Source organism: Bubalus kerabau, chromosome 21 (assembly GCF_029407905.1).
Source record: "Bubalus kerabau isolate K-KA32 ecotype Philippines breed swamp buffalo chromosome 21, PCC_UOA_SB_1v2, whole genome shotgun sequence".
In the NCBI taxonomy this organism is placed as follows: domain Eukaryota; kingdom Metazoa; phylum Chordata; class Mammalia; order Artiodactyla; family Bovidae; genus Bubalus; species Bubalus kerabau.
In genome coordinates this window covers 44,345,205-44,362,163 of record NC_073644.1, presented here as the reverse complement: position 1 = coordinate 44,362,163, position 16,959 = coordinate 44,345,205, and the positions used below count along the sequence as shown (strand labels likewise).

General features: G+C 52.9%; 1 protein-coding gene across 4 annotated transcripts in view; it reads right to left on the bottom strand.

Annotated features, from left to right (window-relative positions):
- MTCL1 (microtubule crosslinking factor 1) overlaps nt 1–16,959 on the bottom strand; it is a 114,738-nt gene that overhangs the window by 27,964 nt on the left and 69,815 nt on the right. For all 4 annotated transcript variants that reach the window (XM_055559482.1, XM_055559483.1, XM_055559479.1 and 1 more), the window contains 4 exons: nt 12,298–13,473; nt 11,142–11,297; nt 2,707–2,937; nt 1,448–1,633 (listed from right to left, as the gene is read on the bottom strand). In XM_055559482.1, the coding sequence (XP_055415457.1) occupies nt 1,448–1,633; nt 2,707–2,937; nt 11,142–11,297; nt 12,298–13,473 (1,749 nt within the window). The remainder of the gene's footprint in view (nt 1–1,447; nt 1,634–2,706; nt 2,938–11,141; nt 11,298–12,297; nt 13,474–16,959) is intronic.

Below are 16,959 nucleotides of genomic sequence, written 5' to 3'. Positions count from 1 at the left end.
AGGGAAAATCTTCCATGACTATTGTTTGGGAAACCAGCTGTTATATTTTCCCCCTTTCCCAAAGCATTTGGATGCGCACATGGGAAACACCCGACACGTGCTCTCGGAGGCAGCGGGTCTGTGGCTAAGCAGCCAATGAGGAATTCTATGTAAGTCACAGATAATACCATGGGACTGCCCGACAGCACCGCTTTTAAAAACTAATAAAACTGGTCGATTTTGGGGGATGTTCTGCAAAGGAGCATTTTATTTTTTAACTAGATCTTTGCTGGAAAATTCATTCCATGAGCTAAAAAATCTCTCCAATGGCCTCATGACAGACTTCCTAATAATGGTAATTAAAAGTTCTTTTGAAAATATAACCTCTTTCTTGAGTCCTGTTATTCTGGGAGAATGAAGGGTGAAGTTATGCGTAGAAATCAGGACTTCAACTGTGAAAATCTGAGTTGTATACAGAGAGAAGGTGGGGAAAGGGGGAACGCTCCCCCAGGTGTGAGCTAGGGAGGCGTCACTTTCCTCATCTGACCTGAGCTCATGCTCTGCTGCCGTCCTAACCATCCTAACCCCCCCGCCCCGACACACACACACATGCTCTGGGCAGAAGGAGAGGCTGCAGCTGTGGAGTGCGGTGTGCAGGGAGGGCCCAGACTGGCTGTGATGGGGCGCCTGCAGCTGCACCTGGGGTCACCCCACCCTGCGCCTAACCCCAGATCCAGGCTCTCCCTGCCAGACACTCAAAAAAGCAACATGAGGTCAGGAGAGTCTCAGGCCAGGAAGCCCAGGAGCAAAAAAGTTTTAGCCTTGCAGGCAGGATCCCGGCACTCCAAACCCATCACAGCTTCCGTTTTGCAGAAAAGCACAACCAACCTGGGGCACCCAGAGCATCTCTTGGCTTATCCAGTAGGGGCCTGTTTGCTTATAAAGATAAACGGGGCTTTTGGGAACACTGATAGTTACTTAAGGTTCTACACGGAAACCTCACTTCTCTTTACACACGCTTTCATTTTTGCTTCAAGTGTCATCCAGTATTTGTACTGGGGACATTATGTTTTGTGTAGCTTAAAAACAACATGAAATACTTCATACACATTTGGAGATAAAAAGACAAACAAACTTGCTTTTCCTCCTGTGTTACGTTGCCCGCCAGCAAACAACAAAGCCCTATGTGGGGTGATGAGGGCACCATCTCCTTGGAAGAGTGGTCACCCTCTATATAAGACACGGGCCACCCTATCCAGTGCTGTTTTCTCCTCTTCCTGAGGCACATTCACTGGCCTTGAGGGGACTCAATCGACGTGCCCTTACTATGTCCTCATGTATGTGAATAAGCCAAGCAAACCAGAGCTCTCTGCCCCTGGGAACACCAGCGTGTGAACAGATGACGGGCAGGCTAGGGGGCCTTTTCTCCCAGTGCAGGGAGAATTGAGGAGCTGAGACCAGCACCCACCTGCCTGTAGAGCTGCCCCCCATCGGTGGGCTGCAGCCGCGACCCGTGGTCACCCATCTGCGGAGAGCGCTCTCCCAGGGAAAAGCCACAGCTTGGCCCATCGTCGTCTCCGTCTGGACTGTCCACCTTTGTGTCCCCCTGGACGCCAAGCTCCCCGAGCCTGGGGAAGGTCTCTGGAAGCTCGCTCTGAAATGGCAGGAGGGGACAATCACAGCTGAATTCTTCTGCCCTCAGCCTAAGTTTTATTGCCTGAGGTTCATCACCCACTTCTGGGGTTATCACAACTTCACTTCTCAGCCCTCTCTCCCTAGGAGGCTCATAGTGACCACTTCACTCATTGGCCACTTTCTCCATCTAAACCTGACATAGAGGGTGCCCAGTTTATTAGAGGAGATTAGAAATATCACTATTTATAAATCATTCCTGCTCTCAGTTACAGTGAAAGAAGGCGGACCTCCAAAGTACTGATCAATAGAAAACTTGACAACTACTTCCAGGTTTTGCTTAACGATGGTTTTCTAGGTCATGGCTATCTTGAAGCAGGTTGAATTCGTTTTTGAAGTTCTCCACCCCGAGGGAAGAGCATCGTATCTCCCCATTCCCAGGATGTCTTAAAACTGCACACACTGCTGAGGAGAGTGGGAGCAGAGGGTCTTTGGGGGCTAAGAGGAGCCAACCACCACGGGGCCCTAAAACAGTTGACGAGGCAGCCAGAGTAGCAGACACCAGCAGCTCCAGCCCTGTGCTCGCCAGAGAGCATGGCCAGAGAGGAGCCTGCAGAGCTGGAGGCCACTCTGCCTTAATCAATAACCATCAATCAGAGGGCAAATAGCTCTGGTTCTGCCATGAACCTGGGAATTGAGGCCTAAGTAGGTATATGCTTCATATACTGATTTCAGAGGCTGTGAGAAAGCTCCTGGAGCTCAGAGAGACCACGTTAGAGCCGGGTTTGCAAACCATCACTGTGGAATGAACCAGTGGAGGACTTTGGGGGTGATAACAAATTCATCCATCAGCAAAAAGACATGGCAGCAAAAAGCATGGCTGCAGTAGGGGCTTACAGACCAGCGTGTTCTTCAAACGAGCTCCCTGGGCAGCACCGGACAACCCCACTGCCTTTGCTCTGCCTGGACTGGGCGTGAAAAATAACCTGAGAGAATCAGAACATGACTGTGTGCGGAGTGGAGTGGGTAGGCGGACAGCAGGGCCTGGGGCTCAAGAACAAACCCCATACAAAGGAACTCCCGGGGCCGAGCTACCTCCATGAAGTCCTCCGCGTCGTCCTCCGCCTGCCTCCCTTGGCGCCAGTGCTTGAGCAGCCACCTGAGCTTGACGTAGAAGAGGAAGATGTTCTGCTTCAGGGAGCGCAGCTCCTGCTGCATCAGGTGCCTCTCGTCGTCCCAGGCGCGCTCGTGCAGCGAGCTCTGCAGGGCCAGGCCGTTTGCCTCCCGGTCGCGCCTGCGCAGGGCGCAGCGGCGTTCCTCCTCCACCTTGGACGAAGAAGAGAGGCGCCGTGACGGGCGGCTGTCCCTACCTGCCACCCAACTGAGCCTCTGCCAGCGGCCATCCCGCGTGGGATGGGAAACTCAGAAACTTCCCCCCTGCCCCCCACTCCCTGAGTTTAGTAAACTCCTCTAGAGGCTCACTCTTCACAAAACCCCAAGCGCCTCCTGACTCCCCCTTCAAGGGGAGGGGTCGGCATCATTTCTCATCGTGGAGTTTCTCGTGCGGTTTTTTGATGTTCCTTAGGCCCCTTCAGGAGCACTGTCTCTTGGAGGCAGGGCTCACAGCTGACCCAGGGGCAGACCCTGTTTGCACTCCGGGGCTGGTACCTTGTGCCTTGGCACATTGCAGGTGTCCAGGCAGAGTAAGTGGGAATCCTTCCCCCTTGACTCACTGAGCCCTAGGGTTCCCACAGACCCCGAGAGAAAGATGACAAGCTAGTACTCAACTGCACATGGGGTGCAGATGAGGGCACAGGAATAGCGTTCATGGTGGCTAAAGTGATATATAGGCTGAAAGTCTTTGCTCCACTGACCAGAAAGGGTTAGAATGCCAGTCTTGCTATTACCCTGACACCCCCTCTTGTGTCAAAAACCAACAGGTGGGTTTGGTTTTGTTTCCCTCAAGTACTAGAGAAAGTACTAAGCTGGGTGCTGACACCAGACCTCGTTAGCACCTGAAGCTGGAAATTTCACTCACACACTCAGCAGCCCTGAGTCCCAGCACTGGCTTTGTCCCCTGTGGACATGGAGCTGGACAGGGGGAGGAGGGGGCAGCCTGACTGCTGGAAGCCCAGTGTCTGCCATTTATTTGTGTTATCTCAGGCCATCGACTGATCCTTGTGAGGTTTCAGCTGCGAGTACAGCTGACCCCCGCCGTGCGTGCCCAGTGCCAGGCGGGTGCCCCAGGACTGGCTCCGGGAGGCACAGCCCTGGGAGGGTCTATTCTTTTAGTTTATTTTTTGATCTATAACCTCTTGGAAATGTCCCTTCCTGACTGGCTTGCTCTGCTCCCTCTTCCTCCAAGGCCCTTCTTCTGTTCCAGGATCCCCTTTCCCTTTCAACAAGCCCAGATGACTACTCAGAGCCTCCAGCTGAGGCTGGGAGAGTCTTCACCCCACAGCCCCTTATCCTGAATCCAGTACTAGAAACACCAGGAACCTGCGGTTCTGCTGACAGCATCTCCAGGGATAAACTCATTTTCAAACATGATTTTTGGAGCAATGTAAAAAACAAACAAACAGCTAAATTCTCTAGGGATTAGCCTTCAGGTGATATGAAATTACTTTTCTTTGGTGATAATATGTGAAACTTGACCTGGAAATATAACTTAAAAAAAGGGGACACATCTAATGGTACCTGGCTTGGCTCTCCCGGAGCTTCATGGCAGAAGGCGCTCCCTTGATCAGTTTTTAACCCATTTAGATGAGCAGAACCACAGACAACATGAGGCTTAAGTGGCATGCACATTCCTTGTCAGAGTAAGTACATACAGATACCTTACTGTGCATAGGACATGCATTTGAAACACCATGGTGCCATCTCAAGATCATCTGGTTTTTGTTTTCAAAGATAACAGATGTCTTCCAGGAACAAACACAAAAGGGTCTGAGAAGCAGTCATGGCCATTCGAGCCTGGGTTTGCATCTCGGGTGTGTCAGGGGTGGCAGGTACCTTGGAGGCCTGGGGACAGTGATCCCAGGTCCTGGGAACTCTGGGGAGGCGCTTAGTGGATGAGGATTTTGAGCCAGGACCAGGTTACTCTAAAATGGCTTAAAGAGCTGATAAGGCCACAGTCCAATTAGTGGCAGCTTTTTAATACAACGGGTGAATTGACCTGATACTGACGAAATGTACCAATCTGCAGACACTGGACATTACGGACACATTTTCATGTCCAGCGGCCTGGAAGGCCTTTTACTGGTTCTGGCTGTAGGCAAGCTTGTCTGTTGCGTTACTCCTTCAGTCGTGACCGACTCTCTGCAACTCCATGGACTGCAGCCCTCCAGGCTCCTCTGTCCATGGGGATTCTCCAGGCAAGAACACTGGAGTGGGTTGCCATTCCCTTCTCCGGGGGGTCTTCCCGAACCAGGGATCAAACCCACATCTCCTGAGACCACATACTGACCAAAGTCAGGATGGAAAAGTGTGCTTTCCAGCAGGAAGGTAGACAGTGATCTTTGTGAGACACCCCGAGGTGGGCAGCTTGACTGGGTGCCCTTATCCATGTGCCCTCCAGCCCCAAGTCCAGGCTGCCCAATTGGTGCATGAGACCGAGTCCCTATAAAGCACCGCCCATCCTCTCTCTCTCGGGGCCTACGAACAGAGAAGGTGGTGCTGGATCCAGGTCATATTTACCTTCCAGATAGTGTCTGTCAATCTCTCTGCCTCTTTCTGATGTAGTCTGACTACCTGCGCAAGCTGACCCTGAAGCTCCTTTATCGATACACTCTGGGGGAGCCCCTGAGCTGATCAGTGGGACAAAGGAAGGGGTTTAGTGGATACACTCTGTTCGGGGGCGCCCCTGAGCTGATTGGTGGGACAAAGGAAGGGGTTTAGTGGATACATTCTGTTTGGGGGAGCCCCAGAGCTGATTGGTGGGACAAAGGAAGGGGTTTAGCAGCAGTGAGAACTTGGCCCAAGCTGAAGACATGGGACAGACCCGTGCACGAGGCAGGGGCACAGAGTGACAAGACACCCGTGGGTGCAGAGAGTGAATCTCAGCAGCCCCCCCAGAGCCCCGCCCGCATCTCTAACCTGGCAGCCGGGTCGGTGAGCAGTGCCATCGCCTGGGCTTCGCCACCACAGCGCCACAAACCAGGCCAAGAGGAGGCAGCCCCACACAGGCGGCTTCTAGATGACTTTCTAGAAGCTGCGGGCATCAGAGCTGGCGATCATGCATGACTGCCTCACACACGGCTTTCTGGACTCACTGCCCAAGCCCATGAGTGTCTCCCTCAGTTGCATAATTAATGAGTTCATACTTTCTTGTTAAGAGTTCTTCCTGCGCCGTTGGGAGGCCTCTCTTTTTTCCCCAGAGTCCCCCCACCCAGGATGCTTACAGCGAGTGGCCTGGGGCTCCTTCACTGAACAGACGCCAGTGCCTTGGAGGAGCTGCACAAGGTCTGCCTGTTACATTTTACATTAAAATACCTACAGGAATCTTCAATAAAACGGTTACTGGTAAAATCCATCTTTTACACCTTTATGTCCAAATGGCAATGACAGAGGAGGCCGAGTTCCTTTATGACATGTTTTTTAGAGATGGAAACACTGTCCTGTTAAAAATCTTAGGCATCATTGACATTGAAGCATGATGTGCTGCCCACTGGTCCAGTGGTTAAGAATCCACCTTTGCAATGCAGGGGACACGAGTTTGCTCCCTGGTCAGAGAAGATCCCACATGCCACAGGGCATCTAGGCCTGTGTGCCACAACTACTGAGGCCCGTGCGCCCTAGAACCTGTGCTCTGCAATAGGAGAAGCCACGGCAAAGAGAAGCCCAAGCACCCCAACAAGAGAGTAGCCAGTGCTCACAACTAAAGAAAAGCCTGCGCACAGCAACGAAGACCCAGCACAGCCAAAAATAAAAATAAGCAAACATTAAAAGAAATAAAGCTCTGTGGACAAGTAACTGCTCCTAGGTAGGATGCTGCCACTATAGTGTTGGATAAACCAAAATACAAACAGGCGATGGCAGAATCTGCCATCCAGAATCACCACCACCGCCACACAACTGCACATGCTCATACACGTCACATACGTGAGAAAGGTTTCACACAACACAGAGATTCCCTCCAAACATACATACTTCCCCTTCATCACCGAGTTGCCGAAACCATCCCACTCACCTAAGATTCTGATTAGTCACCAAACACACTGACCTTGTCCTATGCAGTTGGTTTACGTTCAGCCGATGCCTTCCCTGGTGGTCCCTATGCCATGGACACGTGTTCATCTCGACAGCACGACCACCTCCTTGTATTATCACTGGGGAATCCACACTCCAGCCTTCCCCTACATGGCCTGTGCCACGACTACACTGCTCATTTCCTGGACATCTTCAGAGAAAGTGGCGTATAAATTACTTTCCACACTAAAGACAACTTCGCTATCTCAACACACAAACAAAAACCAAATCAAACCAAAAAATCAAAAATCTTTTCACGTGGTTACTTACTAGGTAACAACAATGCTACTCGTTCACCAGGACTCCATTCTGCCTCCCTCCCTGTGACCTCATCTCCCATGACTTCCATTTTATTCGGGGCAGTTCTGCTACTGCTTCTTTCCAAAGCGGTTTATCGGGTCAGCACCTGTGCCCGCGTACTTGGCATATAAACCCCACATCCTTTCATCGAGGCTGGTATGTCACAGCTGAGGCCGAAGAGCGCTCTCGTTGATGAAAGGACAGGAGGAGGGGCTTGAGAGAAGGACTCCGGGATTTCTGACCCAGAAACTCGATCCTCTGGGCACAGGCTCAGTCTCATATTTACGTGTAATCTGACCGGTGCCTGTGCTCCTCCTTCAGCACTATTTTTAAGGCGCCTGGCACATTCCAAACCACATATTCCGTATCCTGCTTTCTTAACAGATGGAAGCTCTCAGCAGACTTGCCGGGAGCCTCAGGGAGCAAAGCCCGGGAAGACGCCCGTGCCACATGGGAATCTTGCTGGCAGCCACCGAGAGGAACAGGCAACCAGAGTATTGGCCTTTCTGAAGTCTGCTCGCTTTGTTCTCCTCTGAGCGGTTAACTTTTCTGTAGCTGCATTAGCAGGCTCATGGGTGCTGGCAGGTTGGGACTTTGGCTCTCTCTGGCTGCGGCAGTTCTGAGGGGCTGGACGAGGATATGGACACACCGTGCCCCCCAGAGCTCAGCATGTGCAGCCCAAAGGGTGGGCCTCCCACCACAAAGACCTGTGATCTGCTAACACGCTACTGAGTAAGAGGCAGTTATTTTCTTTTTCGCCTTGTTGTGACTGCTGCTGCTGCTAAGTCGCTCAGTCGTGCCCGACTCCTAGCGACCCCATGGACTGCAGCCTACGAGGCTCCTCCGTCCATGGGCTTTTCCAAGCAAGAGCACTGGAGTGGGGCGCCATTGCCTTCTCCTTAGTAGTAGTTCAACATACTACTAAGATTCCGTGTCTACCAAATCTTCCCAAATAAGCACTTAGCGTCTGTCCCCTTTCCCCAAACATGAAATCTATAACGTAAAAAACACAGAAGGCACTTCACAAATGGGACTTGAGGAATCTTCTAAACTTCAGCTTCAATTCAGAAAGTTGTTTCTTCTTTGAAGCCACCAATCTAAGGTGGCTTCTGTCAACCCCTCCACTAGCACCTCCAAGGAGCCAAGGGCTGAAGGAAATTCACATGCGTTTGAGTAGTTAGTGTTTGCAGACAGACCAAGGTCACGTCAAGGGCAACGGAAGAGGAAGTCCAGACACCATTAGCAAAGGGGAGGAAGAGGATAGGGTTAGCAGATGCCAACTAGAATACACAGGACGGATGCACAAGAAGGTCATACTATATAGTTCAATATCCTGTCATAAAGCTTCACGGAAAAGAATATGAAGAAGAATGTATATATGTGTGTCACTGAGTCACTCTGCCATACAGCAGAAATTAACACAACATTGTAAATCACCTATGCGTCAATTTAAAAACAAAAAAACCCTGCTAGCAGTACACCTTCCCTCAGTCTCAGCCCCATTCTAGATGAAAACGTCTGTTCCGTCTGCCTTCGCCCCAGTTACACGGCACTCCATGGCATCCGTGCCCTGTGCCGAGTCTTTAACCCAGAGTCACTTCTCTGGCCGGCTGCCCTGCTACTGTGTGTACAGTTTCCAGTAGAGCCTCATGGGAAACCAAGTGTTGGCAATGAATTCAGCGAAGTCTTCACTAAAGGGTTCTGAGGGTTCTGCCCCCCAGAACTGTCCACTGTACGATCCTTTAACCCAATATCACATTCAAAGGCCAAGCTGAGCCCCAGGGTGACATCCATGCCAGGGACACACACGGAGAACCAGACCCTACATGGGATCAACATGGGGCTCCTCTCATCATGAAAAGAAAAACTATGGAGCTGTCAGAGGGGCCAGAAACCAGAGGGGTGTCATCTTTTAGAAAGTATTTTAAAATTGTGTCTGCATACATGAGTTTTCTCTCCTGTGTGAAATGCCTTGGTGAATAAAAAGTCAGAATGAAGTGTGTCTAACTCCTGAGTAAATCAGTTTCCCCTTCTAGGAAATGATGCTCCTGGACCTTGCCTTTTACAGAGTTGTTTTTTATTTTTTTACTGTCTCATTAGAAGGTATAAAATTAAAGGAAACCAGACAGACGCTTGAAAGACAAAACATTCCATGGCAAGATAGCGGGCGTAAGGATTAGTCACCCGAGTGATCTGGGTTTGGAAATGGCCCCCAAGGAGATGGAGCGCCTGTTGGAATGTCCAGGCCTGGGGGGGAGTGGTCAGTGGGGGCCAGTCCCTGCTGAATAGGTAGCACTCCTCATGGGAGGGGCCGGGGTGGGGAGAGGACAGGCCAGGCCCGAGGAGGCAGTTCTGGCCCTAGCTCCACCACCAGTCAGCTGGGGTGGGGGAGAATTTGCTGACACTGCCTTGTGCTTTCTTCCCACTTGTAGAATGAGGGGGTCTGTCTGAAGATCCCTTCTGAGCCGTATTGTTTGGTGACCCAAAGTCACCGCACAGCACTAGCTAACTTTGCTACGTGCCCTTTTACGAAGGTTTCCCACGACACTGTTTCAGCTAAGCGTCTTCCTCTCTCCAGATTCTCTGTGGCTTCTGAAGCTCTGCAGAGCACACATGCCCAGGAGAGTAGGGGGCAGACTTGTTGCTCCTGGGGAACCAGCAGGGCCTGGGGGTGCAGGGGAGGGAGTCCTCTGACCTCATCACAGTGAACGGGACACGCTTAGTAGACAGGACACCCCGGACGGTGTATAGAGGGAGGAGGGCACCGGACCACCCAGAGAAAGGGCCTCTGGGGGCAGAGAAGACTGGCAATGTGGCCCGGCCTCTGGCTATGGGTTTTTGTGCCAAAGTAACCTGTGTGCAGGACAGGATGCAGATGGGCTGGTTTTGGCCTTATACGTGCTGTCATTTGATGTAGTCTGATTGGCTAGTTTTTGCCCATTTTTACTGTACACTGACAGTTATAAAATCACACCAGAACAAACACAACATTGGTACCAGCTACTGGAGCCGTGACACCCCTTCCTGCCAGGCAGTCTTCAACAGCAAGACATATTCCTTCTGGTTCTTGATCACTATTCATACTTTGTTACCTAGCACCTGGCACTCTTGGGGGACTTTCTCACCTGACTGAGAAGTGAGCTTCTGTTTGCTTCCGGAAGCAAACACCCCGACCTTTCCTAATGCAGAACACGCGGCTCTAACCCTGCGGCAACTTCCTCAACAGGCGGTACCAAAGCCAGACACCCGCCTCAGGGCCACCTACCTTCTGTCCTGGTGGAATTACCTAAAGGGAGGAGCCTTCGCGGACGGGACAACTGTGACCTACAACAGGACCCCCGCTCCTCCCCTTGCTCCTGCCCCGGCTGCAACTCATCTGATCTCTCAGTTTGGACTGTGAGATGCATGGGAGGGATTTGTTTTTTTGCTTTTGTTCTTGTCTTACAATTTTAAACAAAATACAAAGGACAAGAGGGTGGGGTGGGGTGGGGAAGGTAGACAGGCAGCTGGAAAACTATAGGATGAGGAAAAGCAGTACTATCCACAGTGACTGTGAGATTTGTGGACATGGGTTGCTATGGCAACAGAGACTGCAGAAGAGCCCCCGGGTCAGAAGAGCATTCCCGGTTCTGCCCTACGTCTGGAGCACCATCCAGAAAAGGAGCAGGTCGGGGCGGGGCAAGACACACAGGCGGGACACTCTTGGTTTTCAGTCCTGCTTTCCTCACTGCCTGACAACCAGCCACACAGCCTCATGAATCAGTCTCAGTTGCTTCGCTTCGTTTCCAGGCCCCCTGTCCTCACCCTGTGTGAATCCCCCAGTTCAGTTGTATGCCATGGATTCTGATTCAGTTAAGTACCCCTCTGATCCCACATGCCCCATATCCCCATCATGTTCCCTAGGGGCCTTGGACCTAGGTGGGAACCGTCACACAAACACACAGCAAAGGAGGAGTGGGAAGGTGAGGGGGACCCCTGCTCACCTCGAGGCTGAAGCAGCTCTGGGCTCCAGGCCGGCAGCTCCCGGCATCCCCGTCGGCTCGGCGGTGCAGCTCCCGTGCGGTGCGGAGATGGAGGTGACCCCGCTCCTCCCCTCGCTCCTGCCCCGGCTGCCACTCCATCTGATCTCTCAGTTTGGACTGTGAGGTGCATGGGAGGGATTTGTTTTTTTTTTTTGCTTTTGTTCTTGTCTTACAATTTTAAACAAAATACAAAGGACAAGAGAGTGAGGTGGGGCGGGGGGGGGGGGGGAGTAGACAGACAGCTGGAGATCTATGGGATGAGGAAAAGCATGACCAGAGAAACCAACGTAAACACAGCGGCGTCAGAGAGAGGAGAGAACAGAGCCAGGAGGAGGAGCAGCAAAACGGCAGGCTGAGAGATCTGAAAGGCAAACAGAGAAACGGAAGAATGCAACACGCTGGTCACGAGGCGCATGCGATGGGGACGCGGGAGCGAGACTCGCCCGCAGTCAGGCATCGGGCACCAAACGCCACAGTCCAGGGCGGTGCACGGAGAGCCGTCCGGGCCACACCACTCGTCGCCCTCGGCTCCGGGGTGCTGTCAAAGCCATCCTTCTCTCCACCACGCTCCTTGCCTGCCCCAGCTGTGTCACAGAGGGAGCCGGTGGGCTGGACTGTCCCTGGGGCGGTGAACCCAGGCACGGATGCACCCGCTCCCGGGAGTCTGCTAATTATCCTGACTTCGAAGAGCGCTTGCACTGCGCTTCAAACTCCTCTTTGCTTCTTCATCGAGATGGCTGGTCATTGAGGACGCCAAAAAAAGGAGAAGGGACAGAATGCGTCCATCCTTGGTGCTGCCAGTGGGTTAGCCTCGTGTCAAGAGGGAGGACCTCTTAGCCAAGAGCAGTGGCGTGGTTAAAAATAAAAGGGAAAGGGGGAAAGAAACAAGGAAACAAGAGAGCTAAACCAAACCAAACCAAAAAAAAAAAAAAAAAAAAAAAAAATAGAGAAACCCAACCAACAGAAAGGCTTTGGTTGAAACTTGAGGCTTTAGTACAATGCAGGTTTGCGATCATAACCAAGCAGCTGTGAGCAAGGTGAGTTGGAGCGCGGCAAGGCCAGCGAGAAGGAGGAGGAGCAGGACGGAGCAGGGAGGCAGAGCCAGGAGCCCCCTTACCTGCAGGTCCGGGCCCAGCTCCTTGCCCAGGTTCCCCACCGGGGAGTCCCGGGATACGGAGGTCACAGAGGACAGGAAGCTGGATGACTCGGTGAGCTGGGGCAGCGGGGACAGGCCCTCCCCCAGTCGCTCCACCTGCTCCAGGAAGGCCTGGAGCTCTTTCCTGAAGGCCTTCATCCTGGCGTTGAGGGTCCCCAGCAGCTGGGGCTCCTCCCTGGTGCCCTGGCCGCAGGCCCCGGGCGAGGCCTCTCCGCCCGGGAGAGCGGCCTCGGTGTCCGTGATGATGCGCTCCACCGTGCGCTCCAGCCGCTCCGCCTCGTGCCTGATGCTCGCCAGGCGCTCCGAGTCCTCCTGCGCGCGCAGCAGCTCCGCCGGGCACTCGCCGGCCTCCGACGGCCTCCCGCTTCCGAAGCCAGACGTCTTCTCGAAGGTCTCCTCCGAGTCACTCTCACCGCCAATGGGGCCCTCCCGGCGAGGCTGCAGGCGTCCGTCCTCACCGTCGTCGCTCCTCCGACCCGTGTCGCTGTCAGCATCGCTGTCCCGCGGGCTCGGGGCGCGCGGGCCCGGCTGCAGAGTCAGCACCTCCCCGCTCAGCTCGCTTATCGGCAGCCGCACCACCTGGAGCTCGTCCTGCAGGGGCGCCCCGCCCCCTGCCAGCCAGCCCGGCTCGGGCCGCGGCTCGAACTTGAACTTGCTCAGCTCGTGGGTCAGCTGCCGGTTGTGGTCCTCGATCTCGGAGATGGACCTCCGCAGCAGCTCTGCCTCCTCCTCCACGAACTGCAGGTGCCGGCGCAGCTCAGCCGAGGACTCCAGGGAGTCACCCCCGAAGGGCGAGGTCGGCCCACCGGGCAGGGGTTCCCGGCCGCGCAGGTCTTCCATCTCAGCCTTGAGCCCCCGATTCTCCACCTCCAGCTCCACGATCTTCCGGCCCAAGATGCTGGCCTCCTCCTCCACCAGCCTCAGCCGCAGCTTCAGCTCGGCCTCCCGAGTGCTGGGTGGCCCGCCGGCCTCGCCCGTGGGCAGGGGGCTGTCAGCGTCCCCGTAGAGGGCCCTGTACCTCTGCAGCTCCTGCTCCAGCCGGTCCTTCTCGCGCCCCAGCTTGGCCATCTTCCTGAGCATCAGCGAGCCCTCCTCTTTGGCAAACTGGAGCTGGCACCTCAGATCTGCGCTGTCATCCTGCCCAGAGAGAGAGCCCAGATCAGGGTTATTTGAAAATATCACACCTTCCTCTTTTTGACGATTTTCCTCACACCTCACCCCTCACACACACACATACCACACACACACACACACACCACACACGAAACACCACTCTTCCCGTCAGTGCATGGGGTCCACCGAGAGGGGCCATGACAGACGGGGCAGGCCTGGTCCTTTATGGGGGCACCAAGGCCTGCTTGGTCACAGGAACAAAGGACACCAAACAAGTAGTTTGGGCAAAGGTGCACATGAAAACCATCACCCAGGAGATGAATGGAGAGGAGTGAGCAATGAAGCCCAGCACTGTCACAGTGTGGCGGCCCACTCCGCCTCTTTGGGTCCATCCTGACCTGTGAGACACCCCAGACCCCAGGCTTAGCCTGGGGCAGGTGGACAGGCCTCTGTGCCAGCTTCTACCTGTTGCCACTTACCTCCTCCCTCCACAGAGGGGCCGCCAGCACCTCATAGGTCCTAACGGGATGGGGAGGCCAGGTGACCCGTAATCAGCCTGGCTTTCCACAAATCTGAGAACCTAAGACAAGGCAACCCCCCACCATCCTCCTCCCCCAGCTCATCCCATGGATGACGTGAGGATGACTCAAGATGATGGGCATGAGGGCCTCTGGATGCTAAGCTGCAGAGTAAGCACCCAGCTCTGGCGGTTAGTATGAGATGGATACTGTAAACTGAAGGCCCGGGTGACTCACACCCTCTCTCCATGCAAACTCGACTTCAGCACCTTTTAGTGGCTATGACAGCAGGAAATTAATCCCAGAAACCCAAGGCAAGGTGTTAAGTGGTTTAAAATCTAAAAAGTAGGGCTGCTCAGGTACCCAGAGGACTCTGGAGGGTCACGGGAGCAGGCTGTCTGCTAAAACCCCACACTGCTCGACCAAGGTCCAGAAGGCCCTTTCAGGACCAACTAGAGAGTGACCCTTGCCTTCCCCATGCGGTCTCCACACCTTGGAACTGCATCAATTCTGGATCTGGGCTCATGCTACAGCTTCATAAATGACACTTGGGTGGCTGGCGACAGTGACCAGTGTCATGACTCGTTCCTCTGTGATTGGTCATCAAGTTCCAAAAGATTCCTGGGAACCAAGACTTAGACAAAGTCTCCTTCCTTATTTGGTGGTCACATCCTATCACCAGGGGAGGAAGAGTCATCAAACCAGCAAATCAACCCTAGGGGTGGGGGGAGCTCCTCCAGCTGGTCACTTGTGCAGACGGGTCAGCAAGAGAACATGGTTCATTCTCCACCGGTTCCTGCTGCACACTCACCACTAGGCAGAAAGACCTCCCTGGGAGCCCCTACCTTACCTCCTCTCACCACTAGACCTGAAGCCAACTTTCTGCTTTGTCTGAAACTCAATGAATTTGGGGGAAAGGAGCAAGTAACTTTTTTTCTTCCTCTTTGCATATCAGGAGAGTGATATATAAATGTCACTGGGAGGAGGGCACAGTCTTCATGATCTAGAACTTCTCACATTAAGGGTCTGGTTTGGTTTTGGTTAGGCTGAACACCAAAGAATTGATGCTTTTGAAGTGTGGTGCTGGAGAAGACTCTTGAGAGTCTCTTGGACTGCAGGGAGATCAAACCAGTCAATCCTAAAGGAAATCAAATTTGAATATTCATTGGAAGGACTGATGTTGAAGCTGAAGCTCCAATATTTTGGCCACCTGATGCGAAGGGCTGACTCATTGGAAAAGACTCTGATGCTGGGAAAGATTGAAGACAGGAGGAAAAGGGGCCACAGAGGATGAAATGGTTGGATGGCATCACCGACTCAATGGATGTAAGTTTGAGCAAATTCCAGGAGATGATAAGGGACAGGGAAGCCTGGTGTGCTGCAATCCATGGGGTCGCAAAGAGTCAGACACAATTTAGCGACTGAACAACAACAACAAAGGTGGACATAACGAGGGGTTCTGCGACAACTGGAAGTAAAGCTGACTGGCCACGCAATGGAGCAAGATAGGTTACCATCACTGCTGGGGTAATGATGTACAGGGCCTACACAGAATACATGGGCCATAAAACACATACAGTTTTTAATCCTAACTTAACACTACGGGGAAAAGCCTACTTATTTGTTATTCATTCATTCCTTCAGGAAATACTGAATACATATTATGTACCAGAAATTGGCATGTTAAACAACCCAGGTTCTTAGAACTTTCGAAAGCAGATCAAAAGCATCTTTTTAAATTTTTTGATATAGATTTATAAGAAATCTATGTGTCCAAATATAGAGAGGTCTTTGTTGTCACAAGAAGGGGTTTGAATAAACTAAAACAGGTGTCAGTGGAGATCGATTGTCAGTACTTTGTAAATGAATCACTTCAGGGGTGACAAGCCCAGGAGAGAAAGATGTTTAGCCCCATCATGAACCTGGTAGCTAGTGCTTGTCCTGAGTCTAGAATCACCTACACCATCCTGTCTCCAACTTAAACACAGAAGTTCACTTCAGTGCTGGGGACAGCCGTGGAGACAGTGGAGGGGAATGTCACCTGTCCCAGGGGAATTCCACCTTCAGCCCGGGACTCAAGCCTGGACAGAGTCCCAGGCGGGACCAGTGTCCTGACCCACCCTCCCTGGAGACTCACGACTGGTGAGCCCTTGAGATGGTGGCGGCCGAGCGGCAGAGCCCCCTGCGCAGTTCAGGACACTTCTGTCTCAAACCAGGGTCAGGGCGTCTCAGGCTGTTTCTCCTGAGGGTTGTTCCCCCCAAAGTTGAGCTGTTGGAGGATGCACATCGAGTCTGGTGTTCCCCAGGGCTCTGTGCTCAGATAGAAGCATTTATCTGTACCCGCCTACATGGTATAAAACCCCAGCAAGCCCTCAAATCACCTTGACTTCTGGAAACCTTACATCGTCTCCCCATCCCCTGCCATTCCCCACAAGTCTGATTCTAAATCAGAACCATCCTCCTCCTCTGTCTCCTCAAACTTAAACCCAGGCTGGGTAAAAAAGCAGGATTCCACGACATACCCTAGTGAGCGTCCGATTCATAGATTACCTGAGGATTGACCAAATATCCAAAAAGGCTCCAGCTCCTTAAGGAAAGAAACTACCCCCACACCAGGAATTCTAACATATGATGAAAGCATGCTTCATTTCTACGCAACACCCATGCACAGCCAGCCCTGCCACCAGGACTAACGCAGGTTTTGATTTAAAAAAAAAAAAAAAAAAAGGCCGTCTTTGAAACCGAGGGAGTGTGTGGTCAACTTCATTGCTCAGTGGGGGCAGCCGGAGCTGGCGTGCAGAGTAAGGGGAGGCTGGGGGGAGCCGGGCTCGGCCTGTTCTGGGGCAGGAGGCCAACTTCTTCTGATATGATGGGGGAATCACAGCCTCAGCTGTAGCAGCATGGGCTGGACACCCATCTTATCTGGTAACTGAAGACTTTCTAGAACTCTGCCAAGAATCCCCGGGAGGGGCAAGGCCGACCTCGAGCTCTG